A 22,028-nucleotide genomic window follows, 5' to 3' on the forward strand; every position below is an offset into this window, starting at 1 on the left:
TCCTCTGCCCTTCAGTGTTTACAGAGGCCCGGGGAACCTGGGATCTCTGATTTAACACGAGAGAAAGTCTTAGGACACTGACACTGACTCTGACTAACAACTGCACTGCCACTCAATATGACGCTCTAAGTTTGGATACAGCTTAAAAGCTGTCAGCTAAAAGCATCAACGCTTTCCTCGTGTCAGTGGCTGGAAACGCTGATACTGCATTGACAGCAGGAAATAGTCTGTAACAAGTGAGGACCTTTTTTCCAGACGGAAAGGGAAACAATTATTTTTTCATTACGATACGATTTTATTGTCTGATCAAGTTTGAGGTTTTTCTTGCATCACAGCAGCATCTTTCGCAGCAGAACAAATACTTTTAAGGAAACAAGGAACAATATTTAACATAACATTGCAATCACTAATAGTGGTGCAGATAGCTGTAAGCAACAACATTTCCCTTGTCATCCCTCTGGGGTCACTCAGTGACTTAAAGAAAGTACAACAATTTTCCAAGACGGCCATCATTTCCAGCCAAGGAAACGGTATTTTACCACAGAATGTTAACTAACACTGGATCAACTTCGGTGATTCTGGTATTGAATACATGTTTTTGACTATGGGAAAGAAACATGTATTATTTAGAAACTACTTTTTTTTGTCATTTTAAACAAAACATCTTAAAATGTGGGGTTTATTAGAAAGTATTTGGCACATTAAACCACACTAATTCTAAAACTAGTCTTCTATGTTAGCAAAATTAGTTAGCCGTTACTAAACCCCATGATGTCACCAGTACCTCCTCTACTACTACTACTACTACTACTACTACTACGACTACTACACTATTCAACCCCAAAATACCTCCACCACCTCCACTACCATGCATGATAGGCTACCCAGTTTTCAATTGGCAGATTATTTTTGATTGTATGCCTTTGACAGATATCGTAAAAATACGCTTTAGGAGTAATTCCTGACATCAACATTTGGTTTCTAGGTGTTCAAAAAAGTTTGATTTGGCACCAAGGTCATTCATGTAGGGCAAGTGAAAGAGCTTCTTTAGCAAAAAAAGGACATTTCAAAGCCATCAGTGGTGGCCATCTTGGGATTTTTCACAAAGTAACTTAACATGAGTTTACGTGCCAATTTGAGTACTTGTATCCAGAGATGGCACAAGTAAACACATCCTTGAGTCAAGTAGAAGAACAGATACTCATGTTTAAAAATACTCTGGTAAAAGTAGAAGTACTGACTAAACTTCTTTACTCAAGTAAAGTGTAAAGAAGTATGGGCTTCGAAATGTACTTAAGTAAAAAGTACCTATAACTAGCAGCTGTTTTAAAGAGTACCTGACCTCCCTTTATATTAATAGAACAATAATGTCATTGTTAGCTAATGAATGTTTCGATGCTGAACAACGGCAACATGACAACGTTTTCATTGGTCCCTCTTCTTTAGAGAAGACCAGGAAATGATGGATACACGGATCGTGTTCAAATCAATAGGCCCGCAATGACTCTAAATAATAATGATCACGCCACCAAACACACATTCAAACTAAAGGAACCAGCCTGTTTGGAAAATGTAAGAAGTAGAAAGTTCAGGTATTTGTGTTCAAAATGTAAGAAGTAAAAGTGAAAAGCCGTCAGAAAAATAAGTAGTGGAGTAAAGTACTGAACAATTTACCTAAGTACAGTAACGAAGTATTTGTACTCCACTACTTCCCACCTCTGCTTGACAGATAACATGGTATATTTAATTATCTGCAGCACTATAAAGACAATATGTTTAAAACTCTTTAACATACATTTGATCTGGGATTTATTTTGTTTTGTTTACAGTCTAAGGTATTTAAAACAAAAGCAAGTTTTCCCATGGATATACAAGGACTTTTAATTTGCATATGGACTAGTTTAATATATTGGACTGTTATATCCCCAGTGGAGACAGATGCAGAGGAGGAGCAGAACCGCGGAGGGTAAATCTATTCATTAGCCCATAATCAGTTTGCACAACATTGCGGGGGCGGCTCCGGTATTTCATCCATGCTGGAAGCTGAGGCAACAGAATGATGCACATTAGCTGCCTGTTAGCTGACACTCTCATTTCAGTTCTGTTTAACACCTTTCCACATGTTGGTCTTAATGTATTCATGTGTTAATTATGGCCCCAGACCCTTTGAAAAATAAACCTGTATTTCCCACTATGTTTTGACATATCTGAACATGTCCATGCATTCTGTGTTTGCCTGGTGGTTAAAAAAAAAACACCCTACCATGTTAGCTGGAGTGCAATGGGATTTTGATGGAATCCTTTTAATGTAAGTGGATTTTTTTCCGCCCTAGAAATATAACGATGTTCAAGTGAACCCCGGTGCATCTCATTTGTGGAGCGAAAACGCAAAGTGGACCAGCCCACTGTCAAGAAGCTATCTCCTAACGTATGTAATTATGCAAAATGATTTGGTAACCATGGTAGCACATTGGTGTCAGCCTGTAAGAGCAGGGATTTTATCTGATCAGGAACAGGAAAGTGGTTGTATCAGCGCGCAGAGGTGTGTCCTTCCCAACAATCCCTGGCCCTGGTCTGATCCTGTTTCTATCTGTTATTATTCAACTGCCTATTTCCTCTCGATTCACCGAAAGACAAGCGGAAAGCATGCGTATAACATGCATATATTCTTTTACCGCTGTTGGCCCATGAAGTGCTAATGATGCAAGAAGGCACCAAAACAGACTTATTTTTCAGTGAGTTTCCTCCTAATTAATTAATGTTATTCCAAAAAAAACTTACCCCACCCTTCTCTACAAATTACCTTCCTGTAGTGAAGCCACTTTACACTCAGAGTAGGTTAGTTAAAATTGGATGAGGACACACAGCTAATGAAATTGTTAATTAAAATTGCCCTTATTCCACAATTTGAAAAAGGAAACATGTGCACTGATACACTTTTCCCGCTGCTGGCAGATTCACAAATTGCTTAGAAGGTTACAAATGACATCTGAATAATTGACCCTTTAAGCAAAGGGCTTGACACCTTAAATTAGTTAGCGATGTAGATGGTAAAGGTTTTGTCCCCAAACAACAGAAAAAGCTCAAGCTAGATTTTGACCTTGCAGTCCTCATGTCTTAATTAAATCACTCCCATTTGAACTAGATGCTTCATATGTCAAACTGTTATTCTTTCCATACAAATCATTGCTTATAAATAATAACGTTAGCTGTGTCGCATTTGATCCGACAAGGATTTGAAATGGTGTTAATTGGCTGTGGGCAAACAGGTGTATCATTCCTTAACTGAGATGCAGATATGATATTTTCCTGTCAGTACTGATAAATATATATATATATATATCAAACCCCAAGTCTACTGTTGTTACTGCAGCATTGATTTGGTTCATGTTACAAGGTGGAAGATGTTTGCTAACAATGCAGTTGCTAAATGTATCCGCTTGGCTGCGTAGCAACGTTTTTTCCGCTTCATTGACAAAGGTTACAGGTAACATTGAAAGAAGTATATGAATACTCAGCCATATATTTATCATTGTCATAAGTTTGGTGACAGGTCCTTTGTCTTTCATACTGTTAATGTAAAGAGCTGCGTGTACCGTTCTTGGCGAGGATGACAGCGATGTATTGCTGGCTGAAGGTGCTGACAGTGAGCAGCATGGCCGGCCTCTGGGAGGTGACGAAGCTGAAGGCCACGTCCTCTCTGGCTCTGCTGCTGCTCTCCGTGGAAACACTGGACGCCTGCGAGCTTCTGTTCTGCATCACCGAAAAGGGCTCCTGGAAGGTGTAGGTCACAGAGGACTCCATGTCGAAGGACACGGACACCTCTGCACACAGCGGGACACGGGGAAGAGAAAGGAAAAAGAGGGTTCAGTGCCGCGAGCTCTGTTACAACTGTTTTTGAAACGAGATTAAAAGACTAAAAGCCAGCTCATGGCCTCCAGAGGATGCAGGCCTCAGCACAACTGTGAATATAAACGTGTTAGGCGAGTGTTGAGCTGCTTTAGTTGAGAAGGAAAGGGGTCAAAAGGGTAAAAAGGGTAAAAAGGTAAGAAGTCGAAGTATGGCCCCATTGTATCACTGGCTTAAATGACACTGTTACAGCAACACATTTACAATGACAGTGCCTAAGTAGTTAATAATAATAATAATAATAAGAATAAACAATAAATAAAACAATAATTAAATAATAATAATAATAATAATAATAATAATATAGCACCTTTAAAGACAGAGTTTACAAAGTGATTGGACATGCAAAAGAATATAAAACAAATACATAAATAAAAAACACACAGTATGCAAAGGAATAGTGGAGAGAAGACGAATGATGATAAAAGACAAACCATTAAAATGAATAAAAACAATAAAAGAAAAGTCAATAAAGAAATAAAAGAAAAATAAAGAACAATAAAGCAATAAAAAGATGACTTCTCATAAAAGACAATTACAGTGGGTATTAGGAAGTGATTTAGACCGAGCCAAAGCCAAGGGGTTCTTATGGAGAAAGCACATTTAGATTGAATTCCGTTTTTTAAAGGAACAGCCCAAGCTAAGGATCTGAAGCTGCAGACCGGCTCATTTAGGGTCAGCCATTTATCTTTGTAGCTTGAAGGCAGACCAAGCTGTGCTTTGAGTGTGATCAGTTACATCTTCAAACCAAGATGTATCATCTGTTAAAACCAGTGAGAAACTAAGTTGCTGCATTACAGTATGAGTTAGCTAGGCGAGGGAGTGACGTGTGTTGAAGCCAAAAGGGAATAAAAAAGGTAGTCAAGTCTTGAGAACATACTGTATGTTGTAATGGCTGAATGTATTACAGCACATACACTGATAGTCTCAATACAGATGCTGCATATCATTAGTGCTTACTAGAGTACTAACACATCTAAACACTAAATAAAAAACTGAAAATAAAAGGGACAAATCTCCGCGTGAAAAGGCAGTTTAATCATACTTTTGCTGTAAATGTGAAGTTCTTTGATAATGTCAAAACACAGAGCTTTGAAAATCTGCCATCATAGCGCTGAAAGCATTTCTTTCAGAACTTCCTTTCACTTCCACAAGTTTAACTCCCAGAGGGACACGGATCAGAGGGAGAGTCTGTAACCTGCGTGACATATCTGATCGGCACAACAACAACACAACTAACCGTGGGATCCAAGTTGTAATAAAGCAGATATATCTTTGAACAGCAGTCGGATTATTTTAATTCTTGCATCACTGCCACTTTTATATTTTAAACTATGAGAAAGAGAAAACAGTGTAAGCACTGCAGTGTGGTCTGTCACATTGGCAGCCAAATGTTCCATCTCGTGTCGCTCCGAATACGCCTTCAAAGTGTTCCTCCTCTGCGTGTGTGCACTGTTTGCTCACCCGGCTGCTCTGCTGGCTCTGGTGTGTGGGTGCCTCCGTTCTGCTCTCACATACCGCCTGAGATAATTTGCTCTAATGCATTTTAAATGTTCTCGGAGTCTGGAGCCAGGACAAGTATTAATTGCCCCTTGCATTACTTGCATTTTTATTGATGCGCTGTAATGGAACAACCTTGGCAATGATTGATTATTTATTTGTGGTAATCAACATTACCCTATTTAAAGAATTACATTAAGTGTGAAGCTTTTCTTGTCGATGGGCACTCACCTTGGTCGCAGGTGGTTCCCCCGTAGGCCGACTGGGAGCAGTCGCACACGTAGCCGTTGCTTTTCTCGATGCACCGCCCTCGGTTGTGGCAGAGGCTGCTGGAGCCGCTGCAGTAACCGGGGCAACCTGAGGTCACCCCGGGGGTCAGCTTGGCCCTCTCCTCCAGATCGAAGCAGATGCCGTTGACCGTCAGAGTCCTGATGCAGCCCATGAAGCCTCTCTGCTGCGACGCCGTTCCTCCTGAGGTGGGAAGTAGTGGAGTACAAATACTTCGTTACTAGGGATGTAACGATACCAAAAACTCACGGTACGATAATATCGCGATAACAAGTCCACGGTACGGTATTTATCACGATATTGAATAATAAAGGGAAGAAGAAAAAAAATCTGAATTTTTTTTTTCAATAAAACATTTTTTTACTCGGAAAATGTTTTTTTATTACATAATAAATCTGATTTTTACAGCATTTTTGTAGGACGGCAGTATTTTAAAGTGTCAAAAACAAAGTGACAGTAACAGACTGGAACAAGAAAACCAGTGTTTTTGTACCTACTAGTACTACCAAACAAAGTAAGCATTTTCTTTATGCCACTGAATCTCACAAATAAACAAGGACATTTAATAATCAGACCCTGCAATAAAATAAATCAAGTTTCACTTTAGTTTTTCAAGTAACTCAACTCAAACTCACTAGTCACTCACTCAGCATCATCAGACAGGTTTTTAGGAATATGAGAATGTCCACATTTCCAGGTATTTATAAGCTGGGATGTTTGGGCATTTACAATATCCCCTGCTCTGGAAAAAACTCTCTCGCTTGGTACTGATGTTGCTGGGACAGCAGTGGTCGCGTTAACCGAATGTTTTATTTAACAATGACGGAAAACTCTGAAAGCAGTCTGTCATTTTGACAGATTAGAACAAACTCGGAACAGCACCAACGTTTCCCCGCAGCGAGGTTCTGGTGTTATGCCGTGTTATGCATGCCCTCAAAAAGGAAATGATATAGTTTCCAAACCGTACTTTGCCGTACAGATCAATACATGTCTGGGAGGTCTTGCTTTACGCTGTGCGCGTCCCGCGAAGTGCATGCACACACGGCATAACACCGCCCCCCCCCCCCCCCGTTGACAGTTCACGAGCATGCTCTATCGTGAACTTTTCAGACCCGACGGGTAATAAGGGATTATGACGGATATTTTATGATCCTGTCTGTCGAAATGACGGACAGCGAAAAAGTCTAACGCCAGGCTTATTGACAGGGCGAGATATAAATATATGGTTGATACTTGTCAATGTCTCTAGGTGTTTAAATGTAGCCCTGTAAATACGATGTCCTTTTGTGTTATCTGTTGTTTTATTTTCATGTTGTAACCTACTTGCTGCCATGTTAGACAGGTATCTCTTGAAAAAGAGATCGATGATCTCAATGGGACCACCTGGTTAAATAAAGGTTTAAAAAAAAAAGTGTTTACAAAAAAAATATTAATTTTTTTAATTAATTTTTTTTTTAAATCGCGGTAGATTTTATCAGTCTCACGACGGTATTGGGAAGTTTATTTACCGCCATACCGCGATATTCGGTATATCGTTACATCCCTATTCGTTACTGTACTTAAAGGTCACCTATTATGCAAAATCCACTTTTTCATGTCTTTTATACATAAACATGTGTCCCCTCTGTGTAAGGAGATTCTGAAAGTTTCAGGAACAAAGACCCCCTCACTTTCTGTCCAGATCCATTTATATAAAAACCTGTCTGAAAATGAGCTGATCAGATTTTGGCCACTTTATGATGTCATAACGATTTTTTTGGGTTGTGTAACCATTAGCCAATCACCAACCTAGGTAACCCCCCCCCCCCCCCCCCAACTTATCACCTGAATCTCCTCCTAGAGCCCCATTGTGTTATTTTTAACCAAATATCTCTCATGCCCCTTTCACACCAATGTGGTTCCAGGGCCGGTTCGGAGCTAGAGCCTGAAAAGCACCAGGTTTTCCTGTTCACACCGCAGCGGAGCCGCCTCTAAGCTCCGGAATCTGGTTTGTTTCTAGCACCAAAAAATGTACGGTCTAGAAGCAAGAACCGCATACGTCACGCTTATGTCGGAGGGGGGCGAGATTAACCTGAGCTAACAGTTAAAGGCGAGTACGGCAAATAAAAGTTGTAACAAGCAGTAGTGCTGAGCAAAGTGACTAGAATGCAACCACACACTTATAAAAAAGAAACACACTTTATAAAGTCAGGCAACACTAACCAGGCTTCTTGTGATTCTGTTTATTTGTGCCTTACTTTGACCATCCGTTCGCTGTTATTGATCATTGTGGAGAGCAGGCAGACGTTTTGTTTTGTATTATAGCAGCTATCGGATGGAATCAATACATGGGCTGCACAGGTTGCCATGTTCGACCATCACAAGTAGAATCACCACGCCGGTAAAATGTGCCTGTAGAAAACGGCTTATATAGCAACAAGTAGTCAAGTTATAGTCAGTTTAGCTTCGGTTGCTATGCTAACATCACCCATTTTATACCAGAGAAACGTTCATAACAGCGTTGTGATGCCAAACAGCATCAATTCAGACTGACCCACATTCACTCATGGGGAATTGGGGATATGTGTCAGCTGCTTGTGTGACAGTCGGACAGTGAATACTTTACAGCGGCCGTTACAGTGAGTTAATGGGAGAATAAACTCCCGTGGAAGAGCAGCCAGCACTGCAGCGGTCGGTAAATGCCGCTGTAACACATTAATAAACAATGAACCACGGCACTCTGGAGAAAAGTATAAGGTTGGAGAAGTCGTTATTTAATTTAATCTGGCTTCGTATGATTAAAAGCAACACGATCATCGACCCGACGCAGTCCCCCATTGTTGGGGTAGTGAGCGCTTTTGGGGAGAAAATCAGCGACCTAAACGGTGACGTCATGACGCAGCAGCGGCAGCACCAGTCGGGCTCTGGGCGGTGTGAACAAAACGGGGGCTGAAAAGAAGAACCAGTTCCGAACCAGAAAAGCTCTAGCACGGAGCTAGAACGGGAAATGCGTTGGTGTGAAAGGGGCATCAAAGGGGCGTGGGGAGTGGCTCCTTATTTTCATCTAAAGTAACAGACAGAGAATCAGCACTTTTGAATCAGGGCTGAAACAGAGGGGATTATGGGATGGTGCAATGATCTATAGGTATTTGGAGCCAAACACTTCAGAGACATGTTTTGTATATATCTGAGACCTATAATATATTGATGAAAAACAGAATAATAGGAGACCTTTAAGTAAATTGTTCAGTATCAGTACTTTACTCCACTACGACGACCTTTTACTTTTACTTCTTACATTTTGAACCCAAATACCTGCACTTTCTACTTCTTACATTTTCCAAACAGGCTGGTTCCTTTAGTCTGAATGTGTGTTTGGTGGCGTGATCATTATTATTTAGAGTCATTTCGTGCCTATTGATTTTCACACGATCCGTGTATCCATCATTTCCTGGTCTTCTCTAAAGAAGAGGGACCAATGAAAACGTTGTCATGTTGCCGTTGTTCAGCATGGAAACATTCATTAGCTAACAATGACATTATTGTTCTATTAATATAAAGGGAGGTCAGGTACTCTTTAAAACAGCTGGTAGTTTTTACTTAAGTACATTTCGGAGCCCGAGTAAAGAAGTTTAGTCAGTACTTCTACTTTTACCAGAGTATTTTTAAACACGAGTATCTGTACTTCTACTTGAGTAAAGGATGTGTGCACTTTTGCTATCTCTGCTCCTGAGAGGAGAACAACCATTAGTCACATCTAATGCTCGCCGGCTGTGCTAAGAAGCAATCTTTGATGATTTTATAACCATGATTCTCTTCAAGGCTGATGGGGATTTACGATAAAAAATTACCTAATTGCTGTTTGCAACTGGGGCAGATCTGAAGGCACTTCAGCGTGAGAAAACTCATTAAGACTAAAAATACAATATATTGGATTAGACAGGTATCGTGAAGACATAACTGTGTGAAGCAACAAATGTTTATTACATGGTGACAGCTGCGTATTTACACCTCATAGAAAAGGGACAATGATGACTTTTGATGGAAAGGTATCATTGTTATGCCTGTCATTTATCCCAGAAAGAAAAAACACACAAACAGGTGGGTATATAATTTCCTGTCATTATCCCACGAGGCTGATAAATGAGGCTCCATCATACGTTTTCGAATTTGTCTTGCATATGCAAAGTGTTTGGTGTATTTTGATGGCACAAACAGTAGCTCTCATACATACTAATTCCACTACTGCTAATATTTACCAGGAAAGACTTCTATAAAGAGGGGCTTTCATGGACTGAAAGCACACCGTCAATGGGTTGAAGTTAGAAGAAAAAAAACACATCTAAATATCCTCCAAACTTTAAACACTGTGGTGGTGACCTGTCAATGACAAGGTAGCCCTAGCATAAGCAAACCCTACTTTATAGTCTATTTTACTCTAAATGTGAAGATAATTTAGAAAAGGAACTCCATGCTGTATTGAAGAAGGCTTGACACTAAAAATTGACACCATAAACTTGTCCGCAAAATGTTTACTGAGGAAAATTAACCGCGTAAAGAGTAGGGTCCTTTTCTTATAGACCTCTATACATAAGGACTTGCCTTTTATTTGCCCCCTACTGGCTATCAGAGAGAATGCAGGTCCGTAGCACTTCCTTATTCGCTTCAGCTTTCAGACCTGAAGGTTGCTGCTTATTTGTAGTATAGTTTTATTTTTGTAAATGAATAAATTAAATCTGCAATTTTATAGTCCAGGATATGCAAATCATTTCTCACTACCTGAAAAAGTAATGCAAATAGCCACATTTTCTCACTGAAATTCCCTGTGTCATGTTAGCTAGCTTTAACAAGGAGGTTTCTATCACACGCTTGGCATGTTGTAAAAACCTTTAAAGAATGATGGACATTTCAATGAAAGCAGCTCATGAGTGGTATTAACCCTTGTGTTGTGTTCGAAAGCTGTTTCCGTTCATGGTGTTCACGGGGCAATTTTGACCCATGATTTATCTCGGTCCAAAACACGCAAAAATAATGACTATCATCCAATATTGTTTTAACTACATCATAACTAACTTATTATGCATTCATAACCGTACAATCCTGTTGTAATTTTATTTTATGGCCCCATTACAAATGGCAAACATTACACCACATATTTAAGTAAAACATGTGATTCAATTCACTTGTTATATTTCCCATAGTGAAGACAGTGAATCATTACGTTATCTGACTATAGACTGATATTAGAATACAATCTCCCCAAAAATAGTTTTGAATTATTGTTACAGTGGAAGAAGGGGTGGGGTGTCTAAAGTCAAAGATGAATCTTGATTGGGTCAAATTTGACCCCGAGTCACCCACAACAATGCTGCTCGGTCTCCCCAGACCCCAACACCAAATTATACACTTTATTTTGTAGAGACCTTCAGACTTGGCTAAAATTGTCAAAATCTGTTCTGTAGTGTTTATAAAGCTATTGTGGAGGATATCATGAAGCCTTGTTCCGTTAATTAAAAAAAAAAGCGTATAGCTATTATATCATTTTAACTTGAAACGGGTCACGGGAGACCCAAACACAACACAAGGGTTAAAGAGCCTGTGACACGAGTTTCCCCCATAATCTAAACCCATCAATTTGAGTAAATATTGTCCCCTTGAAAACCGTTACTGAACTGATTTTGGATATTTGTACTTTGATAACCATTAATCTGCCCTTCAATGTTGACCATTTTCTGGATCTTCTCGGGGATTCTTCAAGTCCGGCCAAATTATGTGTGACGTTATTGCGGGCACAGCGCTCCAGCTGCACCGTTCAGGATCCCAGCATCTGCATGTAAACGCACGATGGCGCACACAGCAGCAAGCTCAGACAGCGATGACAGTTTAATTTTGAACGTGTCTGAGAGCTCATATGAGGCTGAAGGATCGGTTTATGTTGTATCTGTTAGAAGTTTAGGAATTAGGTGCGTCAATATGGGCGATCATACGGTCATGTAGCCAGTGGTGGACTGGGACTAAAAATCATCCCGGGACTCTCGACCGGCCCACTTCGGTGGCGCTAGTAAATTGTCAACGGGGGGAGTGGGGGATGTGCTAGTGACTTATCCGACCGGCCCACTTCGGTACCGGCCCATCGGGACGTCACCATGCACTGCACCCAGCCCAGCCCATTTAAACTGTCAAGGGGGGGAGCCTCGCTGCGGGGAAACGGTGGACCTAGTGTCCCGATCGGAGTGGGAATAATAATAATAATAATAATCCGTGCATTTTATCCATTAATTTCCCCAACATTGTGGTAAAAAAACACACGTTTAATCCATTTTGCTGTACTGCAACTACAAAAAGCATCGGTTTGTTTTTTCATCAGGAAATGCAGACCGGCTCAAACAAACGATTTTTAAATCATCATCCTCACGATCATTTAATGTATTATATGTTCGCCGAATTGAAAGCACTAATAAATGTAGTTTCATCCACTTGAATTTACAACTACAAAAATAATCGATTTATTTTTATATCACATCCGACGGGAGGAAATTCAGCAGCTCTCACTACCGATTTTTAATCCTAATTTAATCATCATCTTCACCACGATCATTTATGTTATGTTCGGCGAATTGACATGAAAGCACTGACAAACATGAATATACTGTAGTCAACTTCATTAAAACGTTATTAACGTGCCTAAACTCAGTAATTCACAATTTCTACGCATGACAAAACACTTTGTCCGTGTTTGGCTCTCTCGCCGCACAGTGAAGCGTTCCCGCATTGACGTCACTTCCTGCTTCCACCAAAACTTCAAAATGAGTTGAAGGAATTTCCCCGCGATGTTCGAAATTATTGATATTTATCGGAACGGTATCGCACCTTCTTTTTTAAACTGACGGTTCGAGATTACTAGTAGCCCAATATTTCATTGCACAACAGTTGTTGGGAGGCTGTCACAGGCTCTTTAAGTATATGTTAGGTACCATGGCTTGCGAGTCATCAGATCTATTAGCATTAGTTTTGTTTACTTCACCATTTATTAAATGTCAATACACAACTCTTCTCAGCTGCCCTTTTGCCTGACTAACCACAGTGCTGCTGCTCAGCTGCACATATAGGTCTTTGCTTTGTCTATGTTGGCGAAGCTGCTCTGTAATTTAAAGTGCTCCATAATTGTTTGTTTTGCTTTGTTGAACTATAATTTGCTTTTTACTGCTGCCCAATCTGCGTTGGGCTTACGTCTGTCAGTGTTTTGCTTTAATTGATATGCCCTTCATTATGATTTTTGTTCTACTCTTGTTTATAGATTTGTAGGCCGTCAACTTTACACCTGAACAGGGACTACAGATGAAAACTAGCTCCCCTGGCACAGTCTGGCATATTTACAGTAATGTCTTTTTAATACCCACTGTCCCTGAGAAATAAAAACAGTATAAATAAATTATGCTCAGACGGGAATCGCATATAAATCTATCTGTAAAAAGCATTTTTCATGTGACCACCAAGGTACTTTATTCATAAAATAATTGCTATAACTGCATGTGTGCATATAAAACCATTTCCAAACCTGTTTTCTGCAAACTTGCCTATATATGTTCAGGGTGACTATCACAAAGACTTGATTTAATACAGCCTTTCAGTATAATTACAGAATATCTACACAGACCGAGAAATATCATTTAGTGAAATTCAATTTCTACTATCCATCACGGTTGACTATAATCAAATAAAGACAAAGGGAAAGTGCTTTTAAATAAATAATTAGCAGCCTTACTGTCTTGTGTAATACATTGTGAAGCTACTGAATATTCCTATGTGAGTTGGTGATAAATGCAGCAAAGATATCAATTGAACACTCTTTAAAGAGGCCCTATGCTGAGGTTTTCCCTTTCCTGTAGTGTGTTATTTAGATCTCCATCACCCCCCCACCCCCATCTAAAACACCTCCATTTGACTACTTTGTTTACTTCTATAACATAATGACATCCCTATGCAACACTCGCGCTTCCATTAGCTAGCGCTCCAACACATTGTAACTGATAGGCTAATGGGCGGGACATCTCTAAGTGGTTGACCAATCACAACAGATTCATGTCAAAGTAGAGGTACAAACCACGATTATGAACCTGAAAATTATCATTATAAGTTCTCCCTAATATTCTCTTGCCACCAAGCCACATCTTCTTTAAATAGTGTTATTGAGATATACATTTATTTTTGGTTTTGCAAGAAATACATTGAGAGAGGGGCAAATTGCATAATAGTGTTTTGTTTGTTTCATTAAATAAATGCCATTTTGTTGCAGCTATTATTAATATAGAGAGATTTTGTATTTTATAAAGTGTTCATTATTTTTTTATCTTCTACTTTTCCAAACTACCACTCAGTTTTAAATTGGCAGGAAAAGCCTTTAAGCCATTGTCTTTGAAGAAGTGAACACATTTCACCTTCTTTTGAAAACAATTAAATCTTCACCAAATGGCAGTGTGAGATCAACAGAGGTCATTGCTTCATTTCCATGTACCCTCCTTATAAATGGTTTCTAAAAGTAAATTACCCATTGAGTGCACGAACTGGAGGCCTTCGGTATAAAAAGGAGAACGCATGAAAAAAACCCTCCCTTTTTTAAATGGGGTCTGTCCCCTCCAGAGGGCTGGTGTATTATTAAGGAGACACATTAAAATGTCAGAGAAGGGAAAGGCTAGAGCAATGTGAGAGGAGACAGAGAGCAGCCATGCTTCTGAATCAGAGCAATAATGAACAAATCATAAAACACATTAGTTCTTCACAGTAGCTCACAGGGCAGGTTTGTGTATTTTTTGTTAGCATCATTGTTAGCTGTAATCACTTCCCCTCTCCGTTTGAGCTGTGAAGACACACCTTTGCAGTGTGAAGAGATTGCAAAAGACGGTGAGATAAAGAACGTCTCCAGAAGCCTCAGCTGTTACTTTATTTTATTATTACTCTTTCAAAAGTACAAAAGGCATTTGAGTTTAGCTTTGAGTCCGTTGAACTTTCCTTTAAAGCTGCACCAATCAATATTTGTATATATGAACAATTACAAATGTGAACTTTGTTGCTCCTGATGATAACCCAACAGGGAATTTTCATTGACTTGTGGCAATAATATCTTTCTGCTCTTTGCTTTGCTTTTAATTGCCAACACATTTTCTAACTTGCTATCTTTATCTTGAGCAACAGGCTATTAACGCTTTCACTACTTTCAGACACAGTTTGCTTCTGAAAACAGAGAAGCATTGAATAAAGAATAAACAGATATTTGCAGTGCAGGCACACAAATGAGGCTAACATAGGATTCTTTTTACACACAGGCTAATCTTGAGACTGTTCTTTCAGACAATGGGACAAATCATCCACGATACAAGGTGATTATATTCCCACTCTTCTCTATTCGCGTAGAGTTATCCAACATTCTTATTAAGCATTCCTATAAATGTGTTCTGAAGGTTTTTACAGAGGGGTTTGTTCATGTATCATTCATAGCCTAATTTATAATGTACATGTATTCATAAAAACATGGCACAAAAGGATTTTCTGTAATGACTGTTGAGTATTTTCTGATTTATGGGATGGTTAAGCGATATCCAAAATTCCCATAGGTGAAATATCTTGAAACCCTATCCAACAAGATAATGCCTTATGTGGAAATGCAAAAATACAATTTAGAAACATTACAAAACAATTGTCTCATTATAAATAATCAGCTGGGGAAGTTTAATGAGGCTATCTATTAGTCAAAGAGGCCGTTTTATGCTTTTTATGGTTTTCCAATTCCTGTAGTGTGCTATTAAGATTTGTGTGCATGTAAATGGTTTCTAAAGGCTAACATCTCAACGATCCCTTCAGAGGGAGTTTCTCACACTGCCCCCCCCCCTGCTGAAACGCCTCCATTGTCTCCTTTGTTTACTTCCATAACATAGTGACATCACTATGAAACACTCGTGCTTCTATTGGCTAGCGCTCCAACACATTGCACATGATAGGCTAAGGGGCGTGACGTCTCTAAGCGGTGGACCAATCACAACAGAGCCGGCCAGCTAACCAATCAGACCTCTGGTTTCAGACAGAGGGTGAAAAAAGGCAGTGTGAGAAAAATAAAGAGCTTTTTGAACATTAAGGAATGGAGACATGCATGTCCCAGCAGAGAAACTAAATACAAATATAAACCTGAACATGGGAATAATATCTCCTCTTTAAAATTGTTATGATTGCCACCAATAGTGCCTCCCCTTTAACGGAGGGCTTACGTTCACCAGGCAGCCTTTATAATGGGATAATATGTCAAAGTGGTGTTTACATCTTGCTGCAATGACTGCAGGTTACAATGAATTACCATCATATGATAAAGCAGTGGAGGCATGTTCAGTCTGACAGCGAGCCTACCTACGAACAGCTGGCTGCTGAGACGCAAGCGGAGGTGTCCGTCAGCCGGAGCCTCCAGGAAGCGGGGGGGAAGCTGGTCGACCTGCAGCGACGCCTCCTTGGCGTTACGCTCTGCCCTCACGTAGTGCCACTGTCTGTCATTCAGGGGAAGGTGGGACTTCACGGACAGGATCGCTGGACCGTTTCCCACATCAAAGGAGAAAGTCACCACAGAGGGAGCTGGAGGGCCAGAGGGGAGAGACACACACACACACACACACACACACACACACACACACACACACACACACACACACACACACACACACACACACACACACACACACACACACACACACACACACACACACACACACACACACACACACACACACACACACACACACACACACACACACACACACACACACACACACACACACACACACACACAGGTCAGACTGAGTGAGATATGAGTTTTTTATGTTCTTTTCTATCCTGCCTTTCTGATGCAATGCGATACAATGCTGCTGGGAAAACTTGATGACCTGAATAGATTTATGAGGGGGCTCATCTGACAGCACGTCAATATTTTACAATGTCTCTGATGCTGCAGCAATACATAATGGCTCCAAATATCCTGAGAAGTCCTCCCTTAGGGTTGTGAACAAAACACTGTAATCAACCATTTCAAATCTCTTTTAACAACTGCAATTATTAAGCTAATCCACTGCTGCTAACACTTCCTCTCTAAGGGCTGGATAAGTACTTAATACTGGACCGTTTCTGTGCTTATACTCTTTAAAGCTATACTGAAAACCTTTTAACTGCAGTGCATTTCTTCTTCACTGGTGGTCATGAACACGAGTCAATCTTTTTCCTAAATGTATCTGATTGGCAGCATTTGACTTCCTCTTTCGTCTGCAAGATCATTCTCATCTGTCTTGGGTGTTCATTAAGGATTTCAGCTTTGCAAAATGGGTAGTAAGGAAATGCTTTTAACGTCTCCTGTGACAGCATCACACAGCTGTTGACTGTGTCATTAGGATTACATCACGCTGTGCACACCTGACAGCCAGCTTCTAGGGGAAATTAAACTGTCAACTACAGTACAGCTAGCATTTCCATCTATGTGCTTTTCAAAATAAATCCCTGACAGGATCTTTTTGTGGGTGTTCTTCAGTTCGCATGCCCTTGTCATGTACTTCTCTTTCCCTACTTGTCTATTCTGGTCAGAACGTTGACTCACAACTGAGCTCCACTCGGATGAAGTCCTTGAGGCCCTGGTTTTCCAGAAACACTCCTGAAGGCGCGCTGGTCTTGAAGTGGAAGGAGATATCAGAGGCGAGCTCGGCCTGCAGCGTGGGGAAGTAGAGGTAGGAGGACTCCTGGTAGAAGGACGCTGCGTTCCAAATAGACTCTGGAATGAAAAGAGAAGAAGAGTTGAGATAGGAAGATTTCTAACTTGGACAAAGTAATACATATTTTTAGTTTTCTTTTGTTCCCCCGTTTGCCTAATTTGCACCTTTTCATCACTTTGAGAAAGATGAAACCTGAGGAAAGGGCGTTAATGAAACACGGCATTTGATCTGTCACCAGTGTTTCCACAGTTGACTCCTGGTTTCAAACAGGAAGGCCTTTGGTGTCAGAATTCACACACTCTGAACAACCGCTGCCTGTGTCAAGCCCTCTAATACATTTAAATAAATGTATAACATCCTGACTCCAATTCATTTCCACTAAAAGGGCACCAGCATCATTCACAGCATTGCAGGAGATGTGGCAAACCACAAATAACATAATTGTTTGGCGCACTTTAACACATTTAACAAATGCTGTAGTTCCTGTTGTGAGACAGTCTTTGTATTTCACCTTATATGCAGATTTCCTTTTTTCAGTAAGCCGTTTTATTTGGCGCATTAAAAATGTCCAGATCCTTTGTTAGGAGTGCTTATTGCTGGGGGATGCTGTGGTGCTGAGGTTAAATAATAAAGTCAAATAATACCATTAAAAGTAAATCAGTTCCTCGTATAAAAATGACTGAATTTTCTATTAAGTGAAAAAGGTTTATTTCAAGGGAATAACAAGGTCTGGAAACTACATGCAAATTACCAAAGCTATTACTTCTCTTAGCAAACTGTAATACAATTATTTGCACAATAGGAAACGTTTTTCAGTACATATTCATACATTCATAATAATATAGTTTAGCTTATGATAACAATGTCTTATAATGTCTAGAAATGGTTTAAAAGTGGGAAATGGGAAACTAAATAGGTCACAACACAGGCAATATTCCCTATCTTCTGTGCAGACATATTTAATTTCTGCAGGAAACACTCTCTCCACTTGAATTTGAAATAAAATCATGGGGTTCTCTGAGCTACATTTGACTGCAGATGAGCTACTAAAAATTCCCTGCCCTTTGTCCACACCTCACTCTGGGACATTAAGCAGAAAATATCTACAACCTCTTTCATGTTCCCGTCCTGCTTTTCAGGCTCTTCTCCCCCCCCCCCGTGTCTCCCCTCATTTTTTGGACTCTTGCCTGGCTGCACAACATGAGTTTGTAAAGACAGATTTCACGAGGTGATAGTCCTCCCAGCCAGAGGTCTGACTTGTTATTTGTTATTTGTTTTAACTTTGTACTCATGGATAAACACATGAGGCGTGAAGGCATCCTCTCAGCTCTGATCAATCCTAAAAGTGGGAATCAAGGTTTCCATCTGCAGCCAAATCTGGCACAGTCGCTTCAACACTGAGGTGATCACCTACTGTCTCCATAACAACGCAGAGGCCCGATGTGGTACACAGCCTGCGAGCCCGTTCGGTTGGTGTCTCCGATGACTATCTGGCTCACTGGCAGGTGGTCTTTATAGGAGAGGATTCCTGTGTCATTAGCCCTGTGGCACACAAAACAGAAATAAATAAATAGTAACACGACGCCCTGGGGGCGGATGACTTTCTGGGGATCCAGATAAAGGCATCCATTCCTCTGCATTAGCACAGAACGGAGAGTAAACACATTGAAAAAGGGGCAATCTATCACGGTGCAGACAGCTGCCTCTGGAAATATGCAAACTGAGCTGAATCGAGAGAAGCTTTGCATTGGATTAACACACAGTAAACAAAGAGCGTCTAATACACCACCACTACAATGCAGCCTTTGTCTTTTCCTTCAGGGCTTAAAAATATGATTAGATTGATCATGATTGTTATAATGTCTCTGAGCTGTAATTAATCAACTTGGGGTAAACAGTGGTATGAGATTGTTAAAGATTCTGCGTCAATTGATTCGAATGAACTTTAGAGGCAAATAGAAAACTGAATATGGACTCTGAGATGTTCTTGGTGCTCTGCGATGTAGTTTCATTCTCTCCTAATGGGTTTTTGTTGAATCCCTAATCGATAATTCGGCTTCTTAATCATAAGTAGTTCATCTGTGGGTTATCTCAGGGCTTCAGCTTATGGATGTCCCAGAGAGCGAGTGATTATGAGATAATTTACGCTATTATTCATCTGGGTTTTACTTCTCTCATGGTCTTGACCCATTTTCTTTTACATACAGTATTTGGACACTTACATACAGAAGGGCATCTTATTTTTAGATCAGGACAGAGCCTATACACTCAGCAGCGACTTTACTATGAACATCCAGGTTAAACTAAATCATTTCTAAAATAGATAATCCCTTCATTAATGTTCTAATCTTCAATTGTTGTCCCTAACAGAGGTTTATTTAACCGTGTGTTCATTGTGGAGGATGGAGGTCGTAGCAGTGCTGGAGTTTGACTCAGTACATTTACTCTTACTACTTTAAATGGTAAATGGACTGTACTTATGTAGCGCTTTATCCAGCCGTTAAGACCCCTCAAAGCGCTTTACATACTACATGTCATTCACCCATTCACACAGAGCATTGTACCTTACTCTAGGACCTAACATTCACACAGAGCAGTGTACCTTACTCTAGGACCTAACATTCACACAGAGCAGTGTACCTTACTCTAGGACCTAACATTCACACAGAGCAGTGTACCTTACTCTAGGACCTAACATTCACACAGAGCAGTGTACCTTACTCTAGGACCTAACATTCACACACCGTTGGCCATGCCATTGGGAGCAACTCAGGGTTAAGTATCTTGCCCAAGGATACATCTAGAGATGTCCCGATCCGATCACGTGATCGGGGATCGGAGCCGATCACGTGATTTTCATAAGATCGGAATCGGGAGAAAAAAAATCGGGGATCGGGATTTTTTTTATAAATACTTTTTTTTAAATGTTGTATTCAATGTTACAAAACAAAAATGACCATGTTCAAGTCTTAAAGTCATCCTGAGGCCTTAGTTTTGGTTTCAAATTACACAACATCATGTATGTGTTGCTTCTTTGGGGCTTGTCTTCATAGACCTGGTTGTTTATTTCTCTCAAATCTGGCAACAGAGTGGGCGCAGTGTCTAATTGTAGCAGTAAGCTAACGAGTACTGAAAGCTTTATTTTTGTTTTGATCCAATGCTGCACAACTGAACTGATCCAATGCTGCTGTGAAAGAAAGAAGCTATATCCATGTTGGATAGAATATCCAATTTAAATAAGAAAAAATAACCTTAAGGGACAACTTGAATGCTTTTTTTTCTCTTAATGCATTGCATAAAGATCGGATCGGGAAAAATCGGTATCGGCAAATTGTCAAAATCAAATGATCGGAATCGGATCGGGAGCAAAAAAAGGTGATCGGGACATCCCTAGATACATCGACATGTTGACTGCATGGGCTGAGATCGAACCCACAACCTTCTGGCTGAACGACGACAGCACTCCCTCACAGCCACAGTTGCCCTATCCACTTTACTAGAACTATAGGTGAGGTACTTTATTTGACTATTTTCGTTTCATGCAACGTAGTACTTCTACTATACCACATCTGAAAGAAAATATTGCACATGTACTAGACCGTTTAGTTACAAGTTGCTTTTCAGATAACACATTTTCCTAGTTTTCCTCTCCAGTGTAAAAAAAGGAAATCCAAAACAGTAAAAACTACAGTTTTCCATAATGTTTTATATTACTTCTTAAACTATATAAACAACCATTTGGGATTAGCTGGAAACGGGCATTTTTCGGTTTTGCTTTTAGAATCAGCAGAAGCTCCATAAATATAATGATAATATACAATATGATGAATTGATGGAGATGAATCTACCCAACGGAGCATTAAAAAAGCACAACCTGAAAAAGCAAAATGCAATCGATTATACACATGAATGGAGCAGCAATATACATCCAAAAACATAATATAATATATGTAAACACTGATAGGAAACATTTTACTGAAAAATATCTACTTTAACTTGTAGTGGAGCTTTTTTACAGTGAGGTATTTCACTTTAGTATAGGATCTGAATACTTCTTTTACAGCTTATAAATTGTGTTGTGTTACTGATATACAGTACATGTGGTGAACAAAATAATAGAAACACCTCTTTCAATGAAAAGCTCCGTTAAGTGCCCCGATAAACATTCCGGTTGTTGTGTTATTGTTGGAGGAATTTCATTGCCATTTCTACACTGTAGCCTTGTGCATACGGCAATAACACCTTTGAGTCTTCAATATCACAGGAAATGTTCACTCTGATCTAAAAAAATGTCAATTGTGTGTGTGTGTGTGTGTGTGTGTGTGTGTGTGTGTGTGTGTGTGTGTGTGTGTGTGTGTGTGTGAGTGTGTGTGCACAGTTTACCATGAGTCAGTATCAGCGTCACAGTTGCAGAAGTAGTTCATGTCGACGCAGTTCTCCTCCAGGCTGCAGGAGCACTGCTGGACCCCCGGCAGGAAGCCCCCCCAGTAGCTGCGCTTCTCCCCCTGCCAGTCCAGCCACCAGGTGAGCGGACTCCCGTCTGAAACAAGACAGCGGACAGTCGGTTACCACGGAGCTCACGCTTAAGTAGTTCAAGGTCCTGGGTTATAGTAGGAG

The 22,028-nt window shown here is 40.2% G+C and overlaps 1 protein-coding gene across 2 annotated transcripts in view; it reads right to left on the reverse strand.

Annotated features, from left to right (window-relative positions):
• The window catches only part of cntnap5a (contactin associated protein family member 5a), a 114,876-nt gene that overhangs the window by 18,283 nt on the left and 74,565 nt on the right, over window positions 1-22,028 (reverse strand). For both annotated transcript variants that reach the window (XM_079663208.1, XM_079663209.1), the window contains exons 14-19: window positions 21,795-21,951; window positions 18,826-18,953; window positions 17,300-17,470; window positions 16,072-16,290; window positions 5,641-5,880; window positions 3,597-3,824 (exon numbers count right to left, since the gene is read on the reverse strand). In XM_079663208.1, coding sequence (XP_079519334.1) covers window positions 3,597-3,824; window positions 5,641-5,880; window positions 16,072-16,290; window positions 17,300-17,470; window positions 18,826-18,953; window positions 21,795-21,951 — 1,143 coding nt within the window. The remainder of the gene's footprint in view (window positions 1-3,596; window positions 3,825-5,640; window positions 5,881-16,071; window positions 16,291-17,299; window positions 17,471-18,825; window positions 18,954-21,794; window positions 21,952-22,028) is intronic.

This window comes from Notothenia rossii, assembly GCF_949606895.1.
Source record: "Notothenia rossii genome assembly, chromosome: 2".
NCBI lineage: Eukaryota > Metazoa > Chordata > Actinopteri > Perciformes > Nototheniidae > Notothenia > Notothenia rossii.